Genomic DNA, 27,001 nt, shown 5'->3' with positions numbered 1-27,001 from the left:
TTGTGTTAATATAAGATTATATGTGTAGGAAACTTGTAGTCTCTTGTGTTAGTACTATTTACATGACAACCTATTAAGAGTTTTTTTTCTGGCTTTCTGATTTCACTCCAGTTGATGTCAATGATGTCAGTTCGATGTGATGGATGTGTACGAAGTCAATAAAGGAGAAAGTATGCTCTCTTTCCTTTCCCTGAAAAGGAGTTTGGCTGGTTGATTATCTATAACTCATTTATTCAGATTGATTAGTTAAAAAGAAGTTAGAGTTATTATGAAGAGGGAAGCTTTCTAAAGAAGGCTATAAACATGCTTTTAAATGCTGTAAAGTTGCCCACAGGAACCTATATAGACTGGCCAGCTGGGTTCAGCAGAAGCTATAGGTTAACAAGTAGCTTTTCTTTAGTCAAAATCTAAACATGAACTCTTAAACTTTTTCTGGCATGCCCCACTTCAACAGCCCAACGGGTCAAGCCCCATAGCCCACATTTTTTATCGATTATTAACAATGAAAAAAAGATCTACGTTGAATTTGACTTAAATAGGGGTGAAGATAATCAGTGCAGTAACAACAGGAAATTCTCCTTTTCTCTGGGAAAAAACAGGAAACTGTTGAACAAAAACTAAACAAAATGAGCAGGAAAATTATACACCCCCTCCCACTCTCTTCCCCAAAACTAAAAAAAAGGCTTTTCAGTGCCTCACCTGCAATGTCTCTGCATCTCACGTTACCTATACATTCACATCATCTGGCAATCATTTTCAATTCAATTTCAATTCTTGTTGTAGTGGACAGCAAGAGAGAGGGGCAAATGCACAGCAGCCACTATCCATTATTAATGAGTAGCAATGTATAACTTAGGGCTTTTTAGAAATACAATGTGTGGAAGGCAAAATAAGACACACATATGTGTGTATGTGATTTTGGTCTACACAAAGAGTCTTCAAATCCTGAGGCTTCTGTTTTTCTATGAGGTTGCAATTGGATTCAGGTCAGGTGATTGGCTGGGTCATTCTAGCTGCTTTATTTTCTTTGTCTGAAATAAATTGAGAGTTTTCTTGGCTGTGTGTTTGGGATCATTGTCCTGCTGAAACTTCCATTCCTGTTTTATCTTCATCATCCTGATAGATGGAAGCTGGTTTCTCACAAGAATGTCTCAGTAAATTTTCCATTTGTTCTTCTAGCTCTGCACAAGTGGTCCTTGGCTCTGGGGAAACTCTTGTGATAATTCTTTTCAGTTCTCTGTCTGAAATCTTGTGGGGAGCATCTGGTCGTGACCAGTTTACGGTGAAATTATGTTCTTTCCACTTCCAGATTATGGATCCAACAGCGCTCACTGGAACCTTGAGTAGTTCCGAAGATTTTCTGTGACTAATACTAACAGTATATTTTGCAACAATAACTTTGCAAAGGTCTTGAGAGAGCTCATTGGTTTTACCCATCATGAGATGTTTCTTCTGTGACAACTTGGTAATGAGACACCATTTTATAAGCCATCAGTTGGGACTGAAAAAGCTGATTTTAATTTGCACTAAGTGGCAGATGCTAGATATCAGCTGGTGTCCCATGCCTTTTTGCACCTCCCTTTCTTCAATACTTATTGTCCTCGCTGTATATACGTGCAGAAATTGGGTTGTTTTTAATATGAAACATTAAACTGGACAATGCTCCCCACAACCACCAAAACGGGAGGCCAATTGGTGCCAATTAAAAGTACAAAACTGAAGTAATGGAAACAATTTAAAAAAACCTGTCTATATTTGTGATCTGGGTATATCAAAGGAGTGGTGACCTGGACAGAAACGGAATTGTGAGTCAGCAGTGAGGACAAATATTTATTTTGGGATGAAAATATTTGTTCCGGACAAATGTGCGGAGGCAGTTTTTTGGCTTATGTGGTGAAAGCAGAGGAACAGAGAGGTGTTGTATGGCAGAAAGACAGTTTTGTTGTCTACATAGTGAGCACAGTTTATGTTTGGAAGTGGTCGAAGGGAATGAAATGGATAATTTTATCTATTTATGAAGTTAAGGAGAAGAACCATTGGCTGAATACTTAAAATAGACGCAGGCATTATGACAAAAGTCAACTTCAATGTCTTTGAAAGTTTAATAGTTAAACAAAAAGGGAAACTCTGTATAACATTGGTAATGTGTGTCTTTGTGTGTTTTAACACTGGAACACTAATTAGATTAGCTTTGTAATGTTACAGTATGTTGTAAGTAGCACTAATATTGAAGACATTAAAAGTGAAACTTTTTCATCCCAAATATAAATGATGATCTTTTTAAAAGAAAGAAAAAGAAGGGTACTCTTAATGAAAGACAATAAAAATATCCTACTTGAATGACTTGGCACTATGACCGGCAATTTCAATTCCATTTTATTTATATAGCACCAAATCACAACAGCAGTTGCCTCAAGGCAATTTAGAATGTAAGGGAAAGACCCTATAATAATATAGAGAAAACATCAACAATCAGGTGCAAGCACTTGGCAATTGTGGGAAGGAAAAACTCCCTTTTAACAGGAAGAAAACTCCACCAGAACCAGGCTCAGGGAGAGTCAGCCATCTGCAGCAATCCCAAGTTGTTAGGAAATGAGCACACCATGGATAATGTTCCTTCCTCACACTAAGAATAACCAAAATCGATAACATCGACTTAATGTTTTAGTTAGTATGACCAAAAATGATGCACTGGGCACATTATCATCAGGAAATTATTTATTAGTTTTACCTAAAATAGAATGACTTCTTTTCAGAGCACAGTCTGTCAGAATACATGTTCTGCTTCTATGTTAACAGTTAAAACAAAGTCTAAAAATATTCAGTGCTTTCCTTTAACTTCAGTGTTTTAGCACAGTACCCAGAAGTGTGTATGTTAGAGTTTAATGCTTTTAAATGCTTTCTCTCTCCTATTACTTTACCCTCTCTCCCTCTGTAGGTGGCTGAGGAAACAGTTTGAAGTCATGGACAGGAGCCACGAGGGCAGGTGAGTGACATGCAGGCCTTCAGCACCCAGTTGTAAAGCCTATGACGGCTGCTCATTAGTGGGTGCCACAGCAGGTGGAATTACGGTGAAATCATATCCAGATCTCATCAGAGAGACTCTGCCAGGGACCTGCCCATACACCTCCATGCTCCGAGGCAAATATCACGCAGACTATTTTAAATCCAGGCTTCTGTTTGGGTGGAAGTAGCTCCAGGACAAACAGCCTGCCACCCCCTGATAAGGAGGAGGAAGTGATGTGATGCGATGCCGGGAGAGGGCAACTTCCTGTCTCCTGTGAAAATAGTAACAGTAGCTAGAGAGAAAGAGGAGGGAGGTGGCAGGTCTGAGACCAGTAGTGATAGCGGTCATTGAACCTAAAAGATCCCAAGAGCGCTGACCTAGATTCTTTTCCAGCTTCCTTCTGTAATCTCTTATTGATTTCTGAAGTTGCATATGTTTTTTTCCTTAATCTCTAATCCATGTGCAATTTGTCTATGGAAAAAAAGTTTAACGTTAAAGACATCAGCGGCTCTACAAAAGCTCACGCAGTCTGCTAATACACTGTTTTATCAGATCATGTATCTCTTTTTTTGACCGTCAGTTTAAAAACTGTTAAGGCATTGTTAAGTTTAGTTAACATTTAGGATAATGGTTTTCACAGTGGAAAGTGCCCAACTTTTAATGTAACGGTATGGTATTTGCCACCATGTGACTCACTCTGAACAAACTAGATGATTTTTTCATGTGCTGAGTTTAGATTCACTGCACTTGAATAAGGTTTTTCTTTCTTTTCTTTTGTTCCCATCCCAGCATTACAGTAAAGGATGTGAAAGCTCTGCTGCCTCAGGTCAACTATCGAGTGCCCAACATGCGCTTTCTCAAAGACAAGCTACAGGTTAGAGTGAAACATAAGTCTGAGGATCATTTTAATGTTTTACTGCCTGCAGCTTCTTTGCCTTTTTGAATTTGCTCTCCTGCATGTTCTGACTTGACCACAGCACTGTTTGGTGTCACTGTAACTCACAACAAACCCATTTACATAGGAGGTGGAGGCCAGGAGCGACCTGTCATACCCCAACTTTGCACAGCTCTACAGAACACTGATGTTTGATGCACAGAGGAGTGTGAGTGTCAGATATAAACCTACATACATTTGCAGAGCACTGGAGGAAGTATTAAAATCGTATACTTAATAAGTAGCATCATCAGGATGGAAAAGACAATAAAGAAGGTTTTTCTTAAGTCACTATTATAAACCATATACTAAATGTTATGCAAGGAAAGTTTTACTGTCCAAGTGGTTTCAAGGGTGGGGGGTACACCTTGCCACACCAGAATGTGAAATAAGCCAGCGAGCTTGAGCTTGAGCTCAGCCTTCAATAATGATATGATAAGGAATTCATTATTGGAGTTTGGATTTCATTAAATCTATATGATGAGATATAGTAGGTTGTTCACCAGCTAAATTGTTTCATGTCCTCTGGAGGATTCATTTTGACATTAGGAACTGTAGGAAAAAATCTGGGTTAAGTTCAATATCAGCAACTAGCGCTATAAACTAAGTATGCTACGTCCTGCGACAATTTTCACTTTGATCAGGAATAAGCTTACTGAGGAAACTGAGACTCAGTTGCCTTTTTTAGGATGCCATTACATGTTGTTAGTGCTTCGTAGCTACAGGGTGTTATACAGCATGACCCAAAGTGGCAACTGATGAAAATCTTTCAAGAACCTTTTTTTGTTGTTGACTTAGCAAGCATAGACAGTGAAGGAAATGGAGCTGTCATGATGTCAACCATCAGTTTCTGAAGTAACTTTTGAACCCTCAAGATGAATGTTTTCGCTGTCTTCATCTTGGTTGCAATAAACTTGACATGAAAGGCAGGTCTGGCTGAAAAGCAAATGATGCCACTAACAACTCTTTAGGCAGTTAGCTTGCTGTTTCTCACGGGTCCTCCATTTTGAAACACAGCATGACCAAAATGTACAAAATAGGCTTCATTTTTTTATTTAGTATATCCCAAAATGAGTAACTGAGCTCACAATTTACTATGGTCAACACATGAAGTTGTTTTTTTCCTAGACTTCTATGCTATGTTAAGTAGCTAGCAAAGTGTCTGTGTTAGCATGCTACGAGCACACATTGGTTTTGATACCTAAGACCAAACAGAGAAATCCTGTTCAGGATGTTTTATTCAAGAAATCATGCAGCACGATTTTAGTCGTTTTTATATTCTTCAATTTTCTAAAGCTCTGGCTGCTACAACAGCAATATAACATAATTGTTTTCAAAACATTTGTAGACAAAATTAAAGAGGTAAGGATGAGAGTGTTTGGTAGGGTTGCCAACTGTCCCGTTTTAGCCTAGACATGGCGTATAATGAGGCAAATTAGTTTGTTCCTTATTAATGTCCCTGGATGCTTGTGTCCAGTCACAACCAACACTGATGACCTATCAGGCACACCACATGTGAGGAGTAACACGTGATTCGTAAAAATAACGTTTGGTCTCCGTAGCATAATAAACTGGGTAATTGAAGCCTGTATTTACAGTATTTTTATTTGAATATTTTTTTCTTTTCTGATTATTTTTCAAAAAAAAATGACCATCATTTACTTTATTTTTCTTTATTGTGTTAGAAAAGGCATTGAAACTGATTACCAACATTTTACTGCATTTTTATTATAAGAATATGGACATAAAGTGCATATTAAACTTTGCCCAGCTGACTGTGCATTGTGCTTCTGGTGCACCAGTGTCCCTATTTGATAGTTAAAAAGTTGGCAACCCTATGATTGGGACATGTGCAGAGAAGCGATGGGGATATATTGGTCAAAGGATGTTAACCATTGAGCTGCCAGCAGGAAGGAAAGAAGGAGATTCCAGAGAAGATTCATGAATGTAGTGAAGGAGGGCATGCAGAGGATTGGTGTGACAGAAGAGTTTGCAAAGTATAGGGTGAGATGATCCACTGTGGCAACCCCTGAGGGGCTAGCTCAAGGAAGAAACAACAGCAATATTTTATATGTTTATACAGTATTATATTTATCTGATCTTGATTGTTGTACTTAAATATCACTTAGCTAAAAGTTTCAGTAGCTCAGAATTCCACTAAGTAAACACACCAGTGCTGTGATACTTCCTCTTCTGCTCTCATGCACGCTTTGCTCACTTTGTCCTTTACTGCTCCCTCCCACCTGTCCATCACCTGGTTCCTTCCCTTTTGTTCTTCAGATTATTGAGCAGCTGGAGCTCTCCTTCCCTCTGCGGTGAGTTCCTCCACCTTTTTGTCCTCAGTGTCTTGTCCTTCATCCTCACATCCCCTGCTATCCCACTACTCCTCCAGTTTTCCCAGTTTATCAGGGAAGTTTTGCATTTCAAATCTTTATATGATTTGTCACATTAATGAAATTTAATAATTGTTTTGGATGTCCAAAAAAGTGAAATGTTTTCTTAAAGTTATGTATGCGATGGGGCGGTGGTAATAAAATAAAGAAAGCTATCACAATGAAATTATCTATCACTAAAATTCTTGATGTTTCATGCCTGCTTTCTCATTCAATAGTACTTTCAGACGTCTGCCATCTAATATCTTGTAAATCACTGTCTTTTCAGAAATGTTGACAGACCAGAGCTATGTCAAATCTCCCTCTATGACTTTCAAAAGTTTTTACAGATGGACCAGAAGGTACAGAAAAGATTGAGTGCCCATCAGCACACAGAAAAAGCTTCCCAAAACTTCTTTGCGCTTACTTTTCTTTATCCGGCTCGTCTCAGGAGTCCTGGGCATCAGATCTTGGTCGTGTCAGGGAGTTTCTTATGGGCTACATGAGGGGGGCACCACAGCCTGAGCCGATGCTACAACTGGATGAGGTGACACACTAAATAAGCACAAAAAGTTAACCTCTCAACAATCCACCAGGTCACTGACAACCTCGCTGTACGGCTGCTTTTGTTATAGACACATACGTGGTCAGTGCTGGTGTTCCAAATGACCAAAGGAAAATGGTACATTACTGAAGTGAAACCCTAACCTGAGATGAAATGCCATTGGCCTGATGGATGTTCTCGATAAACTTGAGCATACAGTCAAATCACAGTGTTTTCCTGACAATTAGATCTTTTTGCTGTTTTTTGTTTTTGTTTTTTTTTTAGTTCCTGACCTTCCTGTACTCTAAAGAGAATTCTGTGTGTGACCCTCGTCTTTCACCCGTAGTTCCTGATGACATGAAAAGGCCATTGTCTCAGTACTGGATCTCATCTTCGCACAACACGTAGGTCTCACAGGAAATCTTTCAAGTTCACAAATATTCATAATTCAATAAGAACATCTTTTAAGCTAAACACAGATGACAGTTTAAAAAGTTCAGTGATAAACTACCAACTTTATTATTATAGAGAGCATGTCATTAGAGACTGAGTTTGCAGATAGGAATTTTTATTCTGCTTGCTAATATTTTTAGGATTTTTATACATTTTTTGAATGTTTTTTCCAACGCAGAAGTGAAAGGGATATTGCTGTTCTTTGACATCTTATTATCAAAAATGTTGAGTTAAAAAAATTGGAAATTGAAAAGTCCTTCATGACAGAGATATTTCAAGAGAGATATTCAAAATCCTCGGATTTGCTGGTAACTGCTGAAAACAATACGATTCAATATTTCTGTGGAAATTTAAAGACTGGAGTCTGTTTTGTTTTTGGTTTTTTTTGCTTGCTAGTTGCGTCGAGGGGTAGTGCTGGGGGTTGTTAGTATTTATTTTTTTAAATATCATTACGGTATATTTTTACTTGCTACAGTATTAGTTATTCTATAACCACCGCTGCTATAACCAGGTTGTTTTCTACATTCATGCTTTTTCAGGTACCTGACAGGTGACCAGTTTTCCAGTGAATCATCTCTAGAAGCCTACGCTCGCTGTCTGAGGATGGGCTGCCGCTGCATTGAACGTATGCAAGATGTTTTTTAAACTCACTGGTGAACTATTCCTTCCTGCAGTTTATTACATACATAGTGCTGTTCCACAAGCTTTGGGTTAACCAATACAGGCTTCATTTCAGGGTCTAAAATCTTAACTATATGTTTGATTTTTAATTTCTAATCTAAGTGGACTGCTGGGATGGACCTGATGACCTGCCAATCATCTACCACGGCCACACATTAACTTCCAAGATCAAATTCCTGGATGTGCTGCATACCATCAAAGAACATGCCTTTGTTATATCTGAGTGAGTACATGATTGTGTTCATTTACTGAGCCGTATTGCTAAAGTAGCAGTTTTAAGTAGCGACTGAATCACCATTTTTTTTCTTTAGCATTACAGCTCTTCTACCTACTGTTGTGTCTTTGCAGGTATCCTGTGATCTTATCCATCGAGGACCACTGCAGTGTGGTCCAGCAGAGGAACATGGCCACGCACTTCAAGAAAGTTTTCGGAGATCTGCTGCTCACCAAACCGGTTGACAATAACGCAGAGGAGCTTCCTTCGCCCTACCAGCTCCGCAGGAAGATCCTCATCAAAGTATATACTCAACGCCTCAACACTGAAGAGATTTTTCATTTTAAATTGAAGTTAATATCACACAGTGATGTTTGTCAGGTGGTAACAATGTGTGCAGAGATGTGAGTTAATTCAGAACAATGGAGGAGGTGTAGATAATGGAAAAATAAAACTATTTTTAAAGGTTGCCTTCAAAATAGATTCAAAGCTGTATTGCTCTCAGCTCTGTATATATCTGGTCAAAAGTTTCATCATATCCTGAAAATTTACACCACATGTTCACCAGAAAGCTTGACTATTCCACAGAGTGGTAGATAGAGTAGCTGACAGTAATTACGATGCTGCCCTCAGCTCTCTGTCATCAGCCCCAAAGCACAGCGTCCCACCCTGTCTATGACCAGCCAATCCTTCCTGATTATAGGCTAGAAATGCACGCAAGCACAATTAGTCTGCCTATAGTTAAGACAAAGAGTTACTTTTGGCCATTTGAAAAACAAAAATCTCTTTGAAGTTTAAGTTAATGAAATGCCACCTACAAAAAAGGTGTTAAATGAAATGTCGAAAAATCGTTTTATATTTATACATTGGTGTGAAAAAGTGTTTTTGCACCCTTTCTGTTTTCTTATTTTGTTTTGTTGTTTGTCACACTTAAATGTTTCAGATCATCAAACAAAATGTAAATATTAGACAATGATACACAAGTAAACACAGCATGCCATTTCTAAATGAAGGTCTTTATTATTAAGGGGCAAACCTTAATAATGAACTGCATCGCCCTGTGTGAAAATGTGATTGCTGCGAAAGCTGTGGGATTCCAGTGAACCATAGTGAGAGCCATTATCCACAGATGGTGAACACATGGAATAGAGGTGAACTTTCCCAGGAGTGGCCGGCTGACCAAAATTAGCCTAAGAGCGCAGCGACGACTAGTCCAAGAGCTCACAAAAGACCCCAGAACAACATCCAAAGAGCTGCAGGACTCACTTGCCTCAGTTAAGGTCAGTGTTCACCATAAGAAAGAGACTGGGCAAAAAGCAACATAAAGGCTCTGTGGACTGATGAGACAGAAGTTAAACTTTGTGGAAGGTGTGTGCCTCATTACATCTGGCGTAAAAGTAACAGGAACATCATATTAACAGTGTGATGGTCTGGGGCAGGTCAGGACCTGGAAGACTTGCTGTGTTAAATGAACCATGAATGCTGCTGTCTGCCAAAACATCCTGAAGGAGAAAGTCCAGCCATCTGTTTGTGACCTCAAGCTGAAGCACACCTCAGGTCTGCAGCAGGACAATGAACCCAAGCCCACCAGCAAGTCCACTTCTGAATAGCTTAAGAAAAACAAAATGAAGACTTTGGAGGGGCCTGGTCGAAGTCCTGACCTGAATCTGACTGAGATGCTGTGGCATGACCTTAAAAGGGTGTTTCATGCTGGAAAACCCTCCAATGTGGATGAATTATAACAATTCTGCAAAGATGAGTGGGTCAGAATCCCTCCACAGTGCTTCACTACCAGTTATCACAAATGCTTAATTGCAGTTGTTGCTGCTAAGGGAGAAATCAGGAAGGGGACAAACACTTTTTCAAACCACTATAAAATTTATAATGCCAGGTATTTATTTCTTGTCTTGATATCACTTGCATACTCTTACCTCCACCTAGGCAAGATATATTTTTTCCCACATTTTTTTCCACACAATTTGTCATAATTTAAAAAGAGAAAAAGGTTTCTGATTATGACAAGAAACTCAAGAAAAACTGCTTTGGTAATGAGTGCGGCAAAATAATACACTGTTTTGATTTGTATGTGTAGATTTTTCTTCCCCTTGATTTTACTTAAAAATGGCTTGTATGTCATGGCATGGTGGCCAGTTCTTTGACATCATTTCAGGCCGTGTTGAAATCGTACAAATGCAAACACTGACAGTTCCATTCCCTAAATGGTGATGTCTGACAATGAGATCACTGTTTACCTTGAGCTGTCAATTAACATTTCAGATTCCACATTAATGGAAAATACACCTGGTTGAGATTTTCCTGGGACAGTAAACCTGTGGTGCTCAGCATCTTTCTTTCTTCCTCTGTCACAGCACAAGAAGCTGGTTGAAGGAACCCTGTATGAAGAGGTGACGTCAGCCAGCTACTCTGAAAACGACATCAGTAACTCCCTAAAGAACGGCATCCTTTACCTCGAAGACCCCATTGACCATGTGAGTTTGTGTAAGCTTGGCTAAGTGATTATGAAGAAAATATACTTTAACCTCTAACTCTAACTATACTGATCGTTGTGTGTCTAAAATGTGTGTATCCATTTGCAGACATGGACGCCACATTATTTTGTCTTGACCAGTAATAAGATTTACTACTCTGAGGAGACGTCTCATTATCAGTCAGCTGATGAAGAGGAGGATGATGAAGGAAAGGAGGTAGAAAAGTGGCACATAGCAACACATGGCAAAACTTGGTGCTTTCGCAACCAACTTTGGTATTACTACCTCCTATGTCTTTGTAATTGGTCAGGAGTGCAACAACAATGAGCAGCACTGTGCAGAGCGCTGGTTTCATGGGAAGCTGGGTGGAGGACGCGATGGCCGACAGGTGGCTGAGAAACTCCTGCAGGAGTACTGCGAGGGCGGGGCCAAAGACGGCACCTTCCTGGTCCGGGAGAGTGAGACATTTGTTGGAGACTACACCCTCTCCTTCTGGTCCGTGTGTTTTCTGTCATAAAATAGCTGATAAATTAGTAACACAATCTGGTGCAGAGAAAGAAAAAAAAAACAACATTTGTAAAAAAAAAATTGCCATTTCATGATCAGACATCTCAAATTTAAATTATCTCCAAACCCCATATCCAGGAATGTCAGAAAAGGTTTCTAATTATCTTGAAAGTTCATTAACAGAACAGCTTTACACACTAGACAGACTCGCTTAGGAAAGCCCAGGCTTTCCTAAAATGACTAGCGGTAACTAGGCTTAAAAAAAACTTTAGCAAATAAGGAACCTAAATGTTTAGAAGTTGCCTACAGAAGAATAAATCATCGACAGTTCAGAGACCCACATATGATAAAACTCTGACTGAAGAAGATAGGACTAAAGAGACTAGAGAGAAGGAACTAAATCACAGTACTAATGCAATCTTATTCGCCTTCCAGGCGCTCTGGTCGGGTCCAGCACTGCAGGATACATTCACGTCAAGAGTCTGGCTCCACCCGCTTCTACCTGACTGATAACCTGGTGTTTGACAGCCTCTACCGGCTCATCTGCCACTATAGAGACACGCCGCTCCGCTGCAACGAGTTTGAGATGAGGCTGGGAAACCCTGTACCTCAGCCGAATGCACACGAAAGCCGAGAGTGAGTGACTCACATCTTAATATAATAAAGTAGAGGGTAAATGTATTGATACTTTAGTGTAAAAATACATTACAAGTTCAAGTCGTGCATTAAAAATGTCCTGTAATGTAAGCAAAATGATGCTAGAATAGAGGAAAAAATATGAATCTTTATTATTGATGCCTTTAATATTTATTGTATTTTATAGACTGCAGGTTACATAATTTTCATTACTGAATCAAATCGTCTTTGAATTATGTTAGTAATTAGTTCATTAAAACAATCATAAAATTAAAGTAACAGCTTTTGTCCTGCCAGCAATTTAAAAGGTTGAAGCCCAGGGAGCAAACTGAATTCATTGCTCAATGTACTCCACAAGTGACAGTGCAAATAACAAACTGTTAAAATGAAGTTTGTTGCTGTTCAGGTGGTACCACTCCAACCTGTCCCGTGTTCAGGCTGAACACATGCTGATGCGTGTGCCCAGAGACGGAGCTTTCCTGGTTCGAAAACGCAGTGAACACAACTCCTACGCCATCTCCTTCAGGTAGAACTTGACACACCGTAAAGGACAAAAATATGAGTTCTGGTCTCTGCTCAGTTAATTCTTAAAGCCAGCATAAAAATGTCATTTATTTTTGTCTATAACTTTTTTGTGTGTAGGGCAGAGGGTAAGATCAAACACTGCCGTATCCAGCAAGAAGGCCGTCTCTTCATGTTGGGTAGCTCGGCAGAGTTTGAGAGTCTGGTGGATCTGGTGAGCTACTATGAGAAACATCCTCTGTATCGTAAAATGAGGCTCCGCTACCCCATCAATGAAGACACTCTGGACCGGATGGGCACCACGGTTGGTCAAGACACACCTCACTTCAAAGCATAACCTTGTTGTACAGTATTGTGTAGTCTTAAGCGCCCCCTCATTTCTTTTTATTTTCTCTACAGGGAGACAAAATGTAATGAAATTTTCACTCCTTTTCAGTCCAGTCCTTGTACTGGACCATTTTCAGTGTTTTGATTGTTTGTTGAGCCACTCAACACTGAATTATTCAAACATAAAAATGCATCTAACTCAAGGCACGGACCTGTGTTGTTACACATAACAGACAACTTGGCAAAGAACGAATTTTACATTTTATCGTTTTGTAACTAGCAGCCGGTCACAAAGACACATCATTTGTTTACATTTCACTGGTTGAATCACGAAAAATGCACAGTGAAAAATCAGACATATGCCAAATTACAGAAGAGCTGGACTGAAAATCAGTGGCAACCATTTTTATACACTATTGAATTTCAGCCAGTGGGGATGGGGATCTTAATAGAATTGATGGAATTATGTAGAAATGTACCATCAGATTTTGATCAGTCATGCAATAGCATCTGGAAAGCACCTGAATGGCAGCAGCTATATTTTTCAGCATAAGAATGATCCCTGATACATTACGTATGCAGTAAAAGCATAGCTGCATACAAAAACACACCAATGGAACACTGTCAGTCATGGCACCCCCAGATCCTGAGTCCCAACATTGCTGTAGTGGTGCGGGATCAGTTTGACAGAGAACAGAACAAAAGGCAGCCATGATCCAAAGAAGAGCTTTGGAATGACTTTAAAGAAGCTTTGAGAACCATTCCTGAAGAATATTTACAGAAATGACAAGAAACCTTGCCTAAAAGATCTCAGGCTATGTTGAAGAATAAAGGTGCTGATACTAAATATTGGCTTTCATGCTTGTTAAAATTGTACAAAATCAGTTCTTACATTATACTACTACTACTCATCAAGAAATGCTACACAACTAAGTGAATTTCCATTCAATATGAACATATAAAAAGCTGATTTTCAGAGTTTTAGGGTGCAACGGAGTCATTAATCTAATAATAATTTAATGTGCTTAATATTTCGTTGTTGTTTAGTCTATGTCTGACAATAGCAAACAAAAAGGCAGACCTTGTATTTCCTGTTAAACATGCACACTGTTCCAATGGTGGAATGCTTCTATTAAACATTGCCAAAGTCAAATATTGATGTTAGTGTATGTTGAATTAATTCAAAGTCAGTCAGAAGTAACAAAACAAAAACGGTGGCTGAAAACTTGATTATTTATTTTTCCAGGAGCTTGACTATGGAGCGCTGTATGAAGTTCGCACTCCTCATTTCTATGTGGAGGCTAATAAGATGCCCACAGCACGGGTGAGTGTGACTGGAAACACATGGCCTATGGCCCTTAAGTTTAATGGGTTTGTTTATTGATTATCACATATTATCATATTCTTTAGTAAATGATTAGTAGTTTTAATTGCCTCATTTTGCTACTATGGAAACACGGTCTAATAGCCTTTGGCAGCTCTCTGCAGTAGCAGCACAAGTACAAAGTACAGGAAATGTTTGTTTTCAGTCGGGTATTGGGAGTCCAATGTCCTTCTTGAGGGGCTAACAGTAAAACTACTGGCACCAAAGAAGAGAGTGGGGTTTGTGCTTTTAGAATAATTAAAGGAACCAAAAAGAGAGACTGTTTATTTAAAAAGAGAAGCTGTGACTGAAAGAAACAAACGAAGAAAGAACAGAAGGAAAGAACCAGCTGTGTTTTTAAGAGACAGTTTAAAAAAAAATGTAATTAACTTTGGCGCCATCAAGCGGCTGCATCTAAAGCACAATGTGGCTGTTACGTCCCCACTTAAAAGCTAGGCGATGAGGGTGGGGGACAGTAACAGTTAGATCCAGGTGGAATGAAAAGAACGCCAGGCAGAGGTATTTAATATAAAATAGATCTTTATTGTAGGCAAACACCTCAATAATCATATAAATGGCAACAACAAAAGGAGACAGCACCGCTGCTTTAATGAGAAATCAGGGAGGTCAACCCAAAGTGGTAATGACCACTTCAACAAAGAAAGCAACAATAAGGCTTCAACAGAAAGAGACAGCAATGCTGCTAGCAAACAATATCCAGGCAGGCCACACAAACTAATGAAGGCTGCCGTCACTCATGGGCAATCACTGCTCAGTTAAGCACTACTCACAAAGAGCCACACACCAGAAGGCTGTTCCACACCTAAGCCAGTAGCACACTCTGACCAGCACACTCTGACCAGCACACTCTGACCAGCACACTCTGACCAGCACACTCTGACCAGCACACTCTGACCAGCACACTCTGACCAGCACAGCAGAAATCCACCCGAAACCTCTCCCTCCTCCTCCACACTGCTCTTCTCCAGCTTATATCACCCCTGAGGGTAATTGGTTGTAACGAGAGCAGATGAGCAGCAGGTGTGACCTAAAGGAGAAGGCAGGGGCAGAGAGAGACAAGGGGAGGGGCCAGAACGAAGGAGGAGGAGAGGGAGAAGAAAACACCACGCCCACACAAGGGCAGTATCAGGAGGCCCAGCTAGGGCCGTAACAGTGGCATAAATGCTGCAATGAACTCAGTGAAAGCAACACATGTGATGCTTCTTATCACTTTAATTCACGTTTCAAACCTCCACAGCATTAGTTATGTCTCAAAGTGCGTTCTCATTTCTCTAAAATTGTGTTTTCTTAATTGCATCAGAGTTTGTGAATTGGTCCTGTTTCTCCCTGCATGTTTTAGTGTACGGTCAAAGCTCTGTATGACTATCGAGCTCAGAGAGAAGACGAGCTATGTTTCCCCAAACAAGCGCTCATCCTGAATGTGGATAAGCAGGAGGGCGGCTGGTGAGTGACGCTCAGGTGCACATGTACCTTCTTCTGTTTTCTGCATACCTTCTTGCTGTTGATATGCGACCTGCCTTTAGGTGGAGAGGTGACTATGGAGGAAAGAAGCAGCTGTGGTTCCCTGCAAACTATGTAGAGGAGGTCCCTAGTTCCCCCACTAGAGAGATGGATGAAGCAGTGAGCTCTGATTCACTCACTACTTTCAAATGAGCTTCCAGCTTTCACTGTGTATTATTCTGACAAATATTTATTCTTTTGTGTCAGTCCACAGAGAACAGTCCTCTGGGAACTTTCCTCAAAGGCTTCATAGATGTACCAACCTGCCACCTGGGTTAGTGGATAAACGTTCTTATGTGTTATAGTTTTATCAGGTATATTAAATAATTACTGCAGGAAGGGACTAGTTCCTGCTCAAAATGATGTTGAAATTTAACCTTGATCAAAAAGATCAGTCCACAACTAGGATCATTGACTATTTTAGAAATCGAGGATTTGGTCTTTTAAAACGAGCTGCTCTCTGGTTTGTATTTTAGACAATGCAATGTTTTTAATAGTTTAACTGCATACATGTGTTTACCAGAACAATTTATTGTTTTACATGTCATATTAAAAAATATTATTTTAAAGAAAACAATTTCTTACATGCAAAAGAAAAGAAATAAGTAAAGTAGTGTCAAATAAGATAAGGTGTACATGCAACCTAAATAAGGTATATAAAAAAATAAGCCTTTATCTTCTTGGAATGCTTTCCAACATTATTACGAGGCAAAAAAGGACTCTGACAGTATTGTATCTCCTGAGTGAGGTAATTGTGGGTTTTTATGTGAAATACATACATCTTGTACACTCCAAGCCCTTATTTAAAGCTGGATAGCTGCTGTCAACCTTAAGCTACCAAATTGAAACATGGTTTCAGACTAAGTTAACAGTTGATCTGAATCAGTGTTTTTGTTGAAAAATTGGGCGTCACTTTTTATTCATACACATGATACATTTCTACTGCAGGTGTATTTTTAGTCACAAATGTGGGTGAAGCGGTTGCACTTACATGGTGACAACTGGGCTCTACAGAGTTATATTAGTATTGAAGTATTAAAGTAAAAACAGCATAACAGATTTTGTTAATGCTGTTTTTAGATTGCTCTGTGGAAGTCCTGTTCTCACTCCTTGCAGGCTTGCCCCTGCTGTGACTTCCACATGTCTCAACTTTCTCAACTTTAAGACTTCATCATCGTCACCAACATGAATTTCAAGTTCAAGATTTCTGTGTTTTGACACAGAATGAAAGAGACTTGTCGTGCATCACAGAGGCCACAAAACAGAGCAGTCTAAAAAAAAACCCCATCACTGGTAGCGAGGCAGAAATGCAAAAGATGATGAACTTGAAGGTGAGATTGGCCTAAATTAAATTAGTCAGGGTTTTAGATTTGCGTGGATTCATTAGTGGAAAGTAAAGCTCTGGGCTCTTACCTAGGCATAATACTGCTTTGCACATGTAGATGATACTGGGCTCAAAATTCAAAACCAGGAAGTCCAGCCAGTTGTTTTAGGACTGAAGAAGCCTCTTGGATGATCAGTAAAATGTTTTCATAAACCAGCTCTCAAGACTATCATGACCTAGATGAATGAGAAACTACACAGGCACATTTATCCAATTCTAACTTCTTCCCTCCCTTTTTTCTCATTCCACTTGTACCTCCTTTAATCTCTGCAGTGGTGCATAAAGATGGAAAGAATTCCCGGGCCTTTGTGTTCACTATCCACTCCCAACACCTCTCTTCTCATCCGGTCCAGACTCTGGACGTAGCAGCTGACAGTCTGGAAGATCTCACCGGCTGGGTCAGCAAGATCAGAGAGGCTGCACAGAATGCTGATGCACGAGTGAGTGCAACTCCGCACACATACACAGATGAGTGCAAACACATCTGTTAGAGTTTTTGCTACTTGAATAATTAGACCGCAGGTCGTCAGGACTTCACTTAAGGACTTTCCTTGCTTACATGAAAACGTGACAGAGCCTCGATTACACTTCGCATCACAACTAAATTTTGTAAATAGCAATATTTATGACTATGTATATGATATATGTGGCTTTTCTAGAACAATTAAGTATGAATATTTTTCAGATGTTTGTGTAAAATGATTTGTTTTATCTTTATGCTCGATTGGACTGGATGTTTGCTGTGTTTGTCAAACTGACTTATGGTTACTCTTTTGATCATAAAGCAGGAAACTACATATAAAAAATTTAGAGATTAGGAAATGTTTTCATCTCTAAGCGGAGTCTGCATTTATGGGTCCGAGCCTGTGGTGAGCTTAGCAGTTTTGTCTTGCTGAATATCTAATTTTGGGGGTGACAAACTGAGAGATTAATGGGTTGGTGAGTTATATCTGTGCTATGAAGGGGGCTCTCTCTTCACCTGGTCAAAGCACTTTAGTCACTTGCCGAGGACATCATCTGCTCCTGACAATGTTGTATTCAGATTTCACTTTAAAATTGTCTACATGCACCACGTTTTCATGTCTTCTTTAATACACTACAGCAGGGGTGAGGGAACTCCAGGCCTCGAGGGCAGGTTTTAGATCTCACCCTGGGTCAACACATCTGAATCAAATGATTAGTTCATTAACAGGTCTCTTGAGAACTTCAAGACATGTTGAGGAGGTCATTTAGCCATTTAAATCAGCTGTGATGGATCAAGGACACATCTAAAACCTGCAGTTCCCTACCCCTACGTTATGGTGTAGTGTAAAACTTGAACACGCTCTCAGTCTTGCAGAAGTCCACTTTACTGTTAGTGTGAACACTGAGGTTCTTGTAACCCTCTGCTGTCTCCAAACAGAGCTTGGGAATGGAAATAGGGATCACTGGTGTTGTTGTCCTCCTCATGCCCACAACCAGTTCCTAGGTCGTTACCTCATTAAGCTGCAGATGGTTGTGCTTTGCTGCATTCTTCCTCATCACCAGCCTAAAGTCTGTGGTGTTTGGGGTGAAGAGAAAGGGAGACGGGATAGGAGATATGTTTCCTGTGTTTTGTGATCAGCAACACACAAGTCTGTGAGAAACACAAAAACACTGTGGGAATCACTTTGTTGACTCTTGCATGCTAACTCCCCACTTCTTCGACTCCACTGCTGTTGGCTGGCCTTAAACCAGTGATGGTCTTCAGACCTCCCTCATGTTGTTTTGCTGAGATTTCCACTCCAGCTCCCTCCTGTATTTGTCCTTGGCCTCCCTGACTTATGCCTTCAGTTCATTTTGAACTTCTCTCACTGCCTCCCTGTTAGCAGACCTCAAAGCTCTCTTTTTCCTGTTGAGCAGTGCTTTGATGTCCTTTGTTACCCATGGCTTGTTGTTTGGATAACACTTCACACTCTCTGTTGCAATTGTGGAGTCGGTGTACAAATTTATGTAGTCTGTGGTTAATTCTGTGAGCCCATCGATATCCTCCCACAGAGTGCTTGGCAATTAGTCACCTCAAAACAGCCCTGGAGAGCCACAAAAGCATCCACTGATTATTTCCCCACCGTCCTTGTGGTCACAGGCTATCTCTTGACTAAAGGGGCATTGCACAGAGTGATGTGAACCAGGCTGTGATCCAAACGACTAAGCGTGTGGGGGGGAGGATCAGGTTTGGAGCAGATCTATTGTCCTGTCATTTTTGGTGGGGCAGCTAGCCTGCTGGGTGAAGGTGGTTATTGCGGTGTCAAAGGTGTTGTGGTTAAATTCTCAAGCGATAGCAATAAATGCACTTGGATTTTGTCTCTGTAACCGGGTCTGGGCATTTAGGTTCAACATGGCAGTGGAGAAAGCAATCCCCTCAAGATGCTTGGATCTGTTTCCTAGTCCACTGTTTACATCACAGAATGATACATGGGGAACTTAGTTGGAAGTTGCTGTCAGTTTAAGTTGATATAAGAGTTGTAGGTCATAGGTGGGTACATTCCAAATGGGATTCCTAGAAGCTGCTGAAGCATGTTTTTGAATCAAACTGCTACACCACCAGCAGTAATCTCAGCTAGAGTAGAGAGTGTGAATGTATAAAGTTTTCTACGGGACAACCTTGTCAAATAGTGAAACTCCAAACTTGACAGTTTCCTCATACTCATATGTCAGATACATGCTGTTATAATGTCGGTTGTTTATAGAAAATATAGTTAATGTTGTCAGAAGATGATGCCATGTTCAAGATTCAAGATTCTTTATTTGTCACATGCATAGTCTGAGCGGAGCGGTCAGGAATGTTGCTCCTTGTTGTCCATGTTGTTGTTTTCATGGTGTGAAAACCGTTTGCAGAAAAAAATGTGACATATGTTTAAGAAATGTTCATATTTGTATGGTTGTCTCATCTCCATGGTAACAGATGCAGGAGGAGAAACAGATGGAGAGGAGGAAGAAGATTGCAGTGGAGCTGTCTGACCTCGTGGTCTACTGCAGACCAGTGCCCTTCAATGAGGACAGTAAGGACCATACCATTTCATTTCTTTTACCATTATAAACTGTTGCTGTATGCAATCTCATGTCTCACTTCCTGTTTCATTTGCAGAGATTGGGACGGAGCGAGCATGTTACCGGGATATGTCCTCCTTCCCGGAGACAAAGGCAGAAAAGTTTGCGACCCGTGGCCGAGGGAAACGCTTTCTGCAGTACAACCGTCGTCAGCTTTCCAGGATTTATCCCAGAGGACAGAGGCTGGACTCCTCCAACTATGACCCTCTACCTATGTGGCTCTGCGGCTCACAGCTGGTTGCACTCAATTTCCAGACCCCAGGTTAGTGTGTGGATGCATTACTGTAGAGAGCCTTTCTATCCACACAGTGAGTCCAAGACAGCATGGGTTGATGGCAAGTTGTAAGATTTTCCTCATCTCAGACACTAATTCATGTCTGTTCTCAGAGAAATTTATCCATCCATCTTTTTCCACTTATCTGGGGCTGGGTTGTGGGGGCAGCAGCCTAAGTAGAGAAGCCCAGACCTCCCTCTCTTTGGCTACCTCCTCCAGCTTGTGTGGGAGAACACCAAGGTGTTCCGAGGCCAGCCGAGAGATATAATCTCTCCAGCGTGTTCTGGGTCTGTCCCGTAGCCTCCTCCCATTGGAGGAGTGAGGAGGAGCAAGAGGCCGGGCAGACCCACCTCACCCGGGAGACACTTAGGAGGCATCCGTGACAGATGCCCGAACCACCTCAACTGGCTCCTTTCGATGTGGGGGAGCAGTTGCTCTACTCTGAGCCCCTCCTGGAGGGCTGTACTTCTCACCCTATCTCTAAGAGAGAGGCCAGCCACTCTTCGGAGGAAGCTCATTTCCACCGTTTTTATCCACAGTCTTGTTCTTTTGGTCACTACCCACAGCTTGTGACCATAGGTGAGGGTGGAGACGTAAAACAACTGGTAAATCGAGAGCTTCACTTTTATACTCAGATCTCTCTTCACCACGACAGACCGTAACAGCATCCACATCACTGCAGTCACAGCACCAATCTGTCTGTGGATCTCCCGCTCCCTTCTACCATCACTGGTGACCTGTCACCCTGGATACTTAAACTCCTCGACTCAGGGTAGGAACTCGTCCCTGACCTGGAGTGGACACACACCTTTTCCAGCTGAGTACCATGGCCTCAGATTTGGAGGTGCAGACTCTTGTTCCCACTGCTTTACACTCGGCTGATGCTTGCCCTCAGGCACGCTCCCCGGGCCTGGCTCCTGAGCAAGTTATCGCTAACAAATTCCTAACAAATTTGACTCAAGCAGTGGCCACCAGGGGGAGACATTGATACAGTGTAACATCTGGCTTACTTTAACAGAAAAGCTCCTATTTGCCTCTAAGAACAACAGGCCACAGTCTGTCCACATACTCAACCTGTGATGGATCAGTAATCAATTAGTGATGCTAAATACAATTTTACACTCATTCTTTAAAACCTGTCTGTTTGTAGATAAACCCATGCAGCTGAACCAAGCTTTGTTCATGCTTGGAGGTGGGAGTGGCTATGTTCCCCAGCCTGACATCATGAGGGATGACATGTTTGACCCTTTCGACAAGGACACATTGCACGTGGAGCCAATCACCATCCAATTACAGGTCAGATTAAATAAGCAGGATAGAGGGAGTTTGATTGTACAGCTAAGTCAATCCTAAGAGAAAGCAAAGGAGCAGTTCACATTGTCCAGGCATGCTCCCTTTCTAGGTGAGAACAAGCTTAAAACTACACTTTTATTGTTCTTTGAACCATAATGAAAGTTAATGGAAGAAACTGACCATAGCTAGAGTTAGAAAGGCCACAAAGTCACACTCAGCCACCGTTTTGGCAGATCAGTTCATACAGAAGGTGGTATTTTTGCTCCCCCCTTTTTTCAAAGCGGAGTGAAAAAAATATCATATGAAGTCAGTTGTCTGACAATATGATCATGAGCCAATTTCAGCTGATTTCTAAAAAATACAGACCGATTTTACTTTGTCTATAAGTGCTCCTGGCCCACTTTAATATTCTAAGTGTCCAATTTTCCCACTGTCTTGCTTATTCTTGCTCTGTTTCCCAGGTGCTGGGAGCTCGCCATCTGCCTAAGAATGGTCGGAGCATTGTCTGTCCTTTTGTAGAGTTGGAAATCTGTGGAGCCGACTATGACAGCTACAAGTGCAAGACAGATGTTGTAGGTAAGACAGCTGCTGCATAGCAGCAATGAAAATGCAACATTTCAGCAGTTTATGTGCACTCACTGCAGTGTTAACCCTCTGCTTTTCTCCACCCTCCTAGCTGATAATGGTCTGAATCCTGTGTGGGTGCAGAAGCAGTTTGTGTTTGATATCCACAACCCCACCTTCGCCTTTCTGCGCTTCACTGTCTACGAGGAGGACATGTTCAGCGATCCCAACTTCCTGGCACAGGCAACCTACCCAGTCCGTCTGCTCAAAACAGGTGAGTGCGCAAATGTCTCCAGAATACAAACTTATGAGTTATTTATTTTTGTATTTTTTAGATTGCAATGTTTCTGGAAATATTTCCTAATCTTAATTTACATTGAATTGGTTTAATTTTCTGTTTTACCAGGCTACAGGAGTGTACCTCTAAAGAACAGCTACAGTGAGGAGCTCGAGCTAGCGTCCCTTCTGGTTCACATAGAAATCGTCAATGCTAAGGTTTGGGCTACTTTATCTCTGCAACAAACAGGACATCTGAATAATAGTACTCTGCAGGCATGAGGCAAGATTTTTGGTTTCCATTTGTAGTTCAAAGATCTGTTGATGTGGAATCTACACACAGAACCCCTGACTTTCACCGCTGTGAGATACATAGCCACAAATAACATGGTATCAGCAAATAAAGTTCACTAAGCACAGTCATATTTGATGATTTCTGGATTTCCAGTTAGCAGCACTGCTGTTAGTTGAAGCTGAACACCACCATCTGAACGTGAAAATTCCAGCGTGAAATAACCTTTTTGAACACGTCTTCATCATTATTTCCACAAAACAAATATCACACAGCCTCTTTTTTCAACTAGGCACTAAAAGTCACAAATTCATGAATTGTTAAAAATGTTCAAAATTTATGATTCATTACAAATCCACATTTATCAAATCCCACTGTTAAGTATTACATTCTGAAATAAAGCTGTTGTATTCTCTATCCACCTTGTGGCTACAAGGAGGAAGACGATGAGAACTTGTACACATCCATCCAGCGGTTGCGAGATCGAACCTGCGAGCTGTCCAACCAGGTTTCTCTCCTGGAGAGGTCAGGCTCCGCAGACCTGAGCTATCAGCAAAGTCTGGAGGAGCTCCGAGCCGCTCAGGACCAGCTGAGTGAGCTGGTGGAGGCTCGCAACCGCAGGTTAGTCCCTTAGCAGTGGCTCCTGCAAGCTTTAATTTAACATCTCCAAATTACATCTGTATCTGCTACATCTGCTATCTGTCTGTCTTCCACTAATCTGTCACTGTTTTTCTTGCTGCTCTTTCAGGCTGATGGAGAAGAAGAGAAGGGAGAAGCTGAGACAACAGGTGATAGCAAAGCGCAGCTAATCCTTCCGTCCACCCGAGAGCGCTAAACTCCAACACAAACTGTGCCTCATAGGTTGTGTGGTGACAGCCTGAATAGAACAGGGCTCGGTTCCAGGAAGCATATTCAATAAACTGTTAGTCTGATAAACTCTTAGTTGATTAACTCTGATATCAGAAGCTCAAGGTTTTCAGTTTCAGAACTGCTCATAAGTGTTTTCTTTCTCTACTCACTTGCATGAGTAGAGAAAGGAAACACTCATCACTGAAGATCAGATACCACAATGCAACAGGGGAATATAGTGCAGAGTCTCAATTTTAATCAAATGAATGGAGGAATGTGAACATGTGCCAGTGCTGACTATGACATTTATCGGGGGGGGGGACTCATTTTAATTTGCTTGGACCAGTCTGTTATCATTACAGACCTTACAAACTTTTATATGAAATTTAAAATTTTCTATCGTGTTCACAGTCCTTTACATGAGATGTGCATCCAAAACGGACCAAAAACGCATGAACTGGGAAATTACTGAAGCCGAATTCAATCCAGGCCCGATCCAGTATGAATCTGTGATTCTTGTCCATTTTTAATCTTTTCTGTTGTGCAAGTGGACTCCAACCTGAACATAGTTTTTGATCCATTGTGGAGCCTATCATAGGCTACCTGTGGGCAAATCTGGGTCTGAGTTGATCCAATGAGAAAGATTCAGGTGATTTTTTTAGTCGAAAACATCAGATTCAAATTCTGATTTTCAGACTCTCTACCATTCAGCCTGATGTTTGACTTTAATTTAATGAGTTAATGACTGAATATCAATCTGTGAACACATTTCAACATGAAATCTACAGAACACACCGCATTTTGCCTAAAAAGCCAATTTAAAATACATTTTTAGACTCTTAATGCCCTTTCAGCCTAATCTTCATTCAAATATTCATCTCCAACATCTGTGACTGATAGTATGACCGATAGCAACACGGGAAATGAAGTTCATTGACCAGTGTGTTGTCTGTCTAACGCTTCATACAGATCAATTTAACATAAACAGTAATTGCTACAGTGCTCTAAACTTGTTGATAGGCTGACAGTTACACAGCTGTCCACAGGGTCACAGAAGAGATGGATCTGAGTGAGGGTAAAAGCACTCAAATCTAAAAACAGCTAACTGAGGTCTAACTGGGATTTGTGTTTTTCTAAAAATGTAAATTTCCTTAAATGAATTACCTGTGCTATGCACTTTCATAGTGAATGAGGAGCTGAATCAGAGTATCAGTCAGCTGATTCAGCAGCAGCAGGACATTGAGTGGGTTTAGTTCTGTTTACCCAGTGACTGAGTTTAAGTTAACTCGCTTTCTGGAACAGAAAACCTGGCGTTTTCCTCATCTCAGGGTTAACAAAGAGTTGTTAGATAAACCTGCTTCCTGGAGTAGACTCTAGCAGGCTTTCTACAGCAGCCACATGCAATCCATTTAGAAGTGAAGAAAACATGTTCTTTGACGAGAAAATATCATATAGTATAGCAACGTTCTGTGCTGAGGGCAGAATGAAAAAAGTAAACACAAACATAAGTATCTCATGGACTGAAAAGACATAAAACTAAGCTATAAAAACAATCGTGGACTAAAGGCTGAAACATATTAATTGCAAACTGGTTTTTCTGTGACAGATTTCATGAAAAGTAGATCGCATAACAAAACTACAACGTGTTTCTAATACTTTTGGCAATAGTGTCCAATGAAATGGAATCTGGGGAAGTTTAAACCATTGGTGAGAAAAAGAAAGTGTTTGAAAATGAAATATTTATGAAAACAGACATTATTCATTATTTTGATGGACCTGGAAGTTATTTAAAAAGGAAAAACAATCAGTACAATAACAAATAATGAAATTATTCTTTAATTATTATTTGCCATTATTATAAAGAGTCATTGTGGGAATCAGCAGTAAATACAGCTAGCACTTTTTCAAATGCAAACACAATATAAATTTCCATTTGACATTTTCAGATGAATGCTGTACAATTTAAACAATAATTTACCTACAAAGCTCCCCCTGAAATTTGCACTTACTTTGTTTCAGGCTTTACCAAGAAAAACAGGATAAAAAGGGAGACGAAAACTCAGGTTACACAAATGTGGGGAATGAAAAATTAAACTGTTCGTAATGGATGGAAAAAGGGGTTAGAGGGCACTTGTAGCAAAAAGGAAGTATCCTGTATGTGCCTTTGTTCTGGAGTGTAATTACTCTTGTATTTAAGAAAGAACAGGAGCTCTCTTTACAACTGGAATAATTTCCCTTTTAGGGAAAACGATCTACAGTCTAGAGGAACATGCTCATTTGGTTTTTGACCACTACCCATGAAATAGGGTTTAAAGGGATCTAAAGATGCAAGTCTGTTCCTCCTAATCAAGACCAAGTCCTCGGTTGATCACTTGAACTCTGCCTCCAGGTGGTGGGGGCTTCTGTCATAGACTTTCTTGTTCTGCCGGGGAGAGCACAAATTCTCACCAAACCACGTAGAGAAGTTTTTTTTTAATATTTCTTCAAAGGGCTCTAAATTTATCTATACTACCTTCAGAGAAGTGTGAGAACAGTGAGTGGGGGAGGAGACGAGAACGCTCCCCTGGGTGTCTGCATAGGGGCTCAGATGTGTTCGCCTCTACAGGGAAACACCCACAAATAAAGGGCTATCACTAAAAAAAAAAAAAACCAAGCAAAGAAAAAAACAACAACAAAAAAAACCTAGTAAAGCATTCTTTTTACCTGCCAGCTCTGATTTCATGCCTTGTTTCTAAACCATCGATCAAGATCAGTTTCCATCATCTGACTTTAATCAACAGATGTGGCCCAACTGGTCCTGAATTTGCCAAAAGCAGCTTTGATTGGACCCTCTGCATGACTTTATATTTAACCACCCACCCCTGTAGCTACTTCATCTCCTCCCCTGTCTGATTTCTCATTGTATATAACTTCTTTTATTTATCAGACAGCTGTAGATCCTGTTTTAATAGATAAAAGAACGTGCTACAAGGATGCTAGCGGACTTCAGATTGAAGATACTATAACTTTATGTAGAAATTATTATTGTGTACCTGGAGCTCCCTTTAACTGTCCCCGTAGACACAAACCTCTCTTTCTCCCTACACTGCAGTTGCACTGGGTAGGGACTTCTATGCAAAGGTCATCGTTTTGGCCTATAGCCATTGTGTATTAGGCGGTTGACACAAGTTGTGTTTTTCTCTCTGCACCTATGCTAACTGTCCAGTATTATTATTCTGCATTGCAAATCATGTGCAAGTTTCCATTTAATAAAGCTCTTTCATGTAATCGGCAGAGTGTCTTTTCATTTTAAAACAAAAATCCAGAAAAAGGAGTGATCACATTTTTATTGATATATATATTTTTTTCTTCTTTTTTTCTTCTTCTAATGATTAAAAAAAATTGCATCCAAACAAATTCTGTCCCCTAACGTGCGGCAACCAGCCGCTCT

The 27,001-nt window shown here is 40.6% G+C and overlaps 1 protein-coding gene across 1 annotated transcript in view; it reads left to right on the top strand.

The window, feature by feature from the left end:
* LOC146614746 (1-phosphatidylinositol 4,5-bisphosphate phosphodiesterase gamma-1-like) overlaps positions 1-26,822 on the top strand; it is a 42,590-nt gene extending 15,768 nt beyond the window's left edge. The window contains exons 4-32 of the mRNA XM_085376484.1: positions 2,939-2,986; positions 3,797-3,881; positions 4,030-4,110; positions 6,222-6,256; positions 6,603-6,675; positions 6,765-6,860; positions 7,143-7,261; positions 7,850-7,935; positions 8,094-8,214; positions 8,340-8,508; positions 10,575-10,694; positions 10,803-10,910; positions 11,005-11,189; positions 11,637-11,837; positions 12,244-12,363; positions 12,480-12,663; positions 13,933-14,010; positions 15,410-15,513; positions 15,594-15,690; positions 15,778-15,844; positions 17,228-17,394; positions 19,878-19,974; positions 20,061-20,285; positions 21,448-21,593; positions 22,052-22,166; positions 22,267-22,428; positions 22,561-22,649; positions 23,159-23,343; positions 23,471-26,822. Of these exons, the coding sequence (XP_085232610.1) occupies positions 2,939-2,986; positions 3,797-3,881; positions 4,030-4,110; positions 6,222-6,256; positions 6,603-6,675; positions 6,765-6,860; positions 7,143-7,261; positions 7,850-7,935; positions 8,094-8,214; positions 8,340-8,508; positions 10,575-10,694; positions 10,803-10,910; positions 11,005-11,189; positions 11,637-11,837; positions 12,244-12,363; positions 12,480-12,663; positions 13,933-14,010; positions 15,410-15,513; positions 15,594-15,690; positions 15,778-15,844; positions 17,228-17,394; positions 19,878-19,974; positions 20,061-20,285; positions 21,448-21,593; positions 22,052-22,166; positions 22,267-22,428; positions 22,561-22,649; positions 23,159-23,343; positions 23,471-23,531 (3,424 nt within the window). The 3' untranslated portion in view covers positions 23,532-26,822. The remainder of the gene's footprint in view (positions 1-2,938; positions 2,987-3,796; positions 3,882-4,029; positions 4,111-6,221; positions 6,257-6,602; positions 6,676-6,764; positions 6,861-7,142; positions 7,262-7,849; positions 7,936-8,093; positions 8,215-8,339; positions 8,509-10,574; positions 10,695-10,802; positions 10,911-11,004; positions 11,190-11,636; positions 11,838-12,243; positions 12,364-12,479; positions 12,664-13,932; positions 14,011-15,409; positions 15,514-15,593; positions 15,691-15,777; positions 15,845-17,227; positions 17,395-19,877; positions 19,975-20,060; positions 20,286-21,447; positions 21,594-22,051; positions 22,167-22,266; positions 22,429-22,560; positions 22,650-23,158; positions 23,344-23,470) is intronic.
* Positions 26,823-27,001: the final 179 nt, after the last annotated feature.

Source organism: Diplotaxodon limnothrissa, linkage group LG17 (genome assembly GCF_057381915.1).
Source record: "Diplotaxodon limnothrissa isolate DT_005_m linkage group LG17, D_limnothrissa_male_GT1.1, whole genome shotgun sequence".
Lineage (NCBI taxonomy): Eukaryota > Metazoa > Chordata > Actinopteri > Cichliformes > Cichlidae > Diplotaxodon > Diplotaxodon limnothrissa.
Note: the sequence above shows the minus strand (reverse complement) of the source record. Positions and strands in the feature narration are given on the sequence as shown.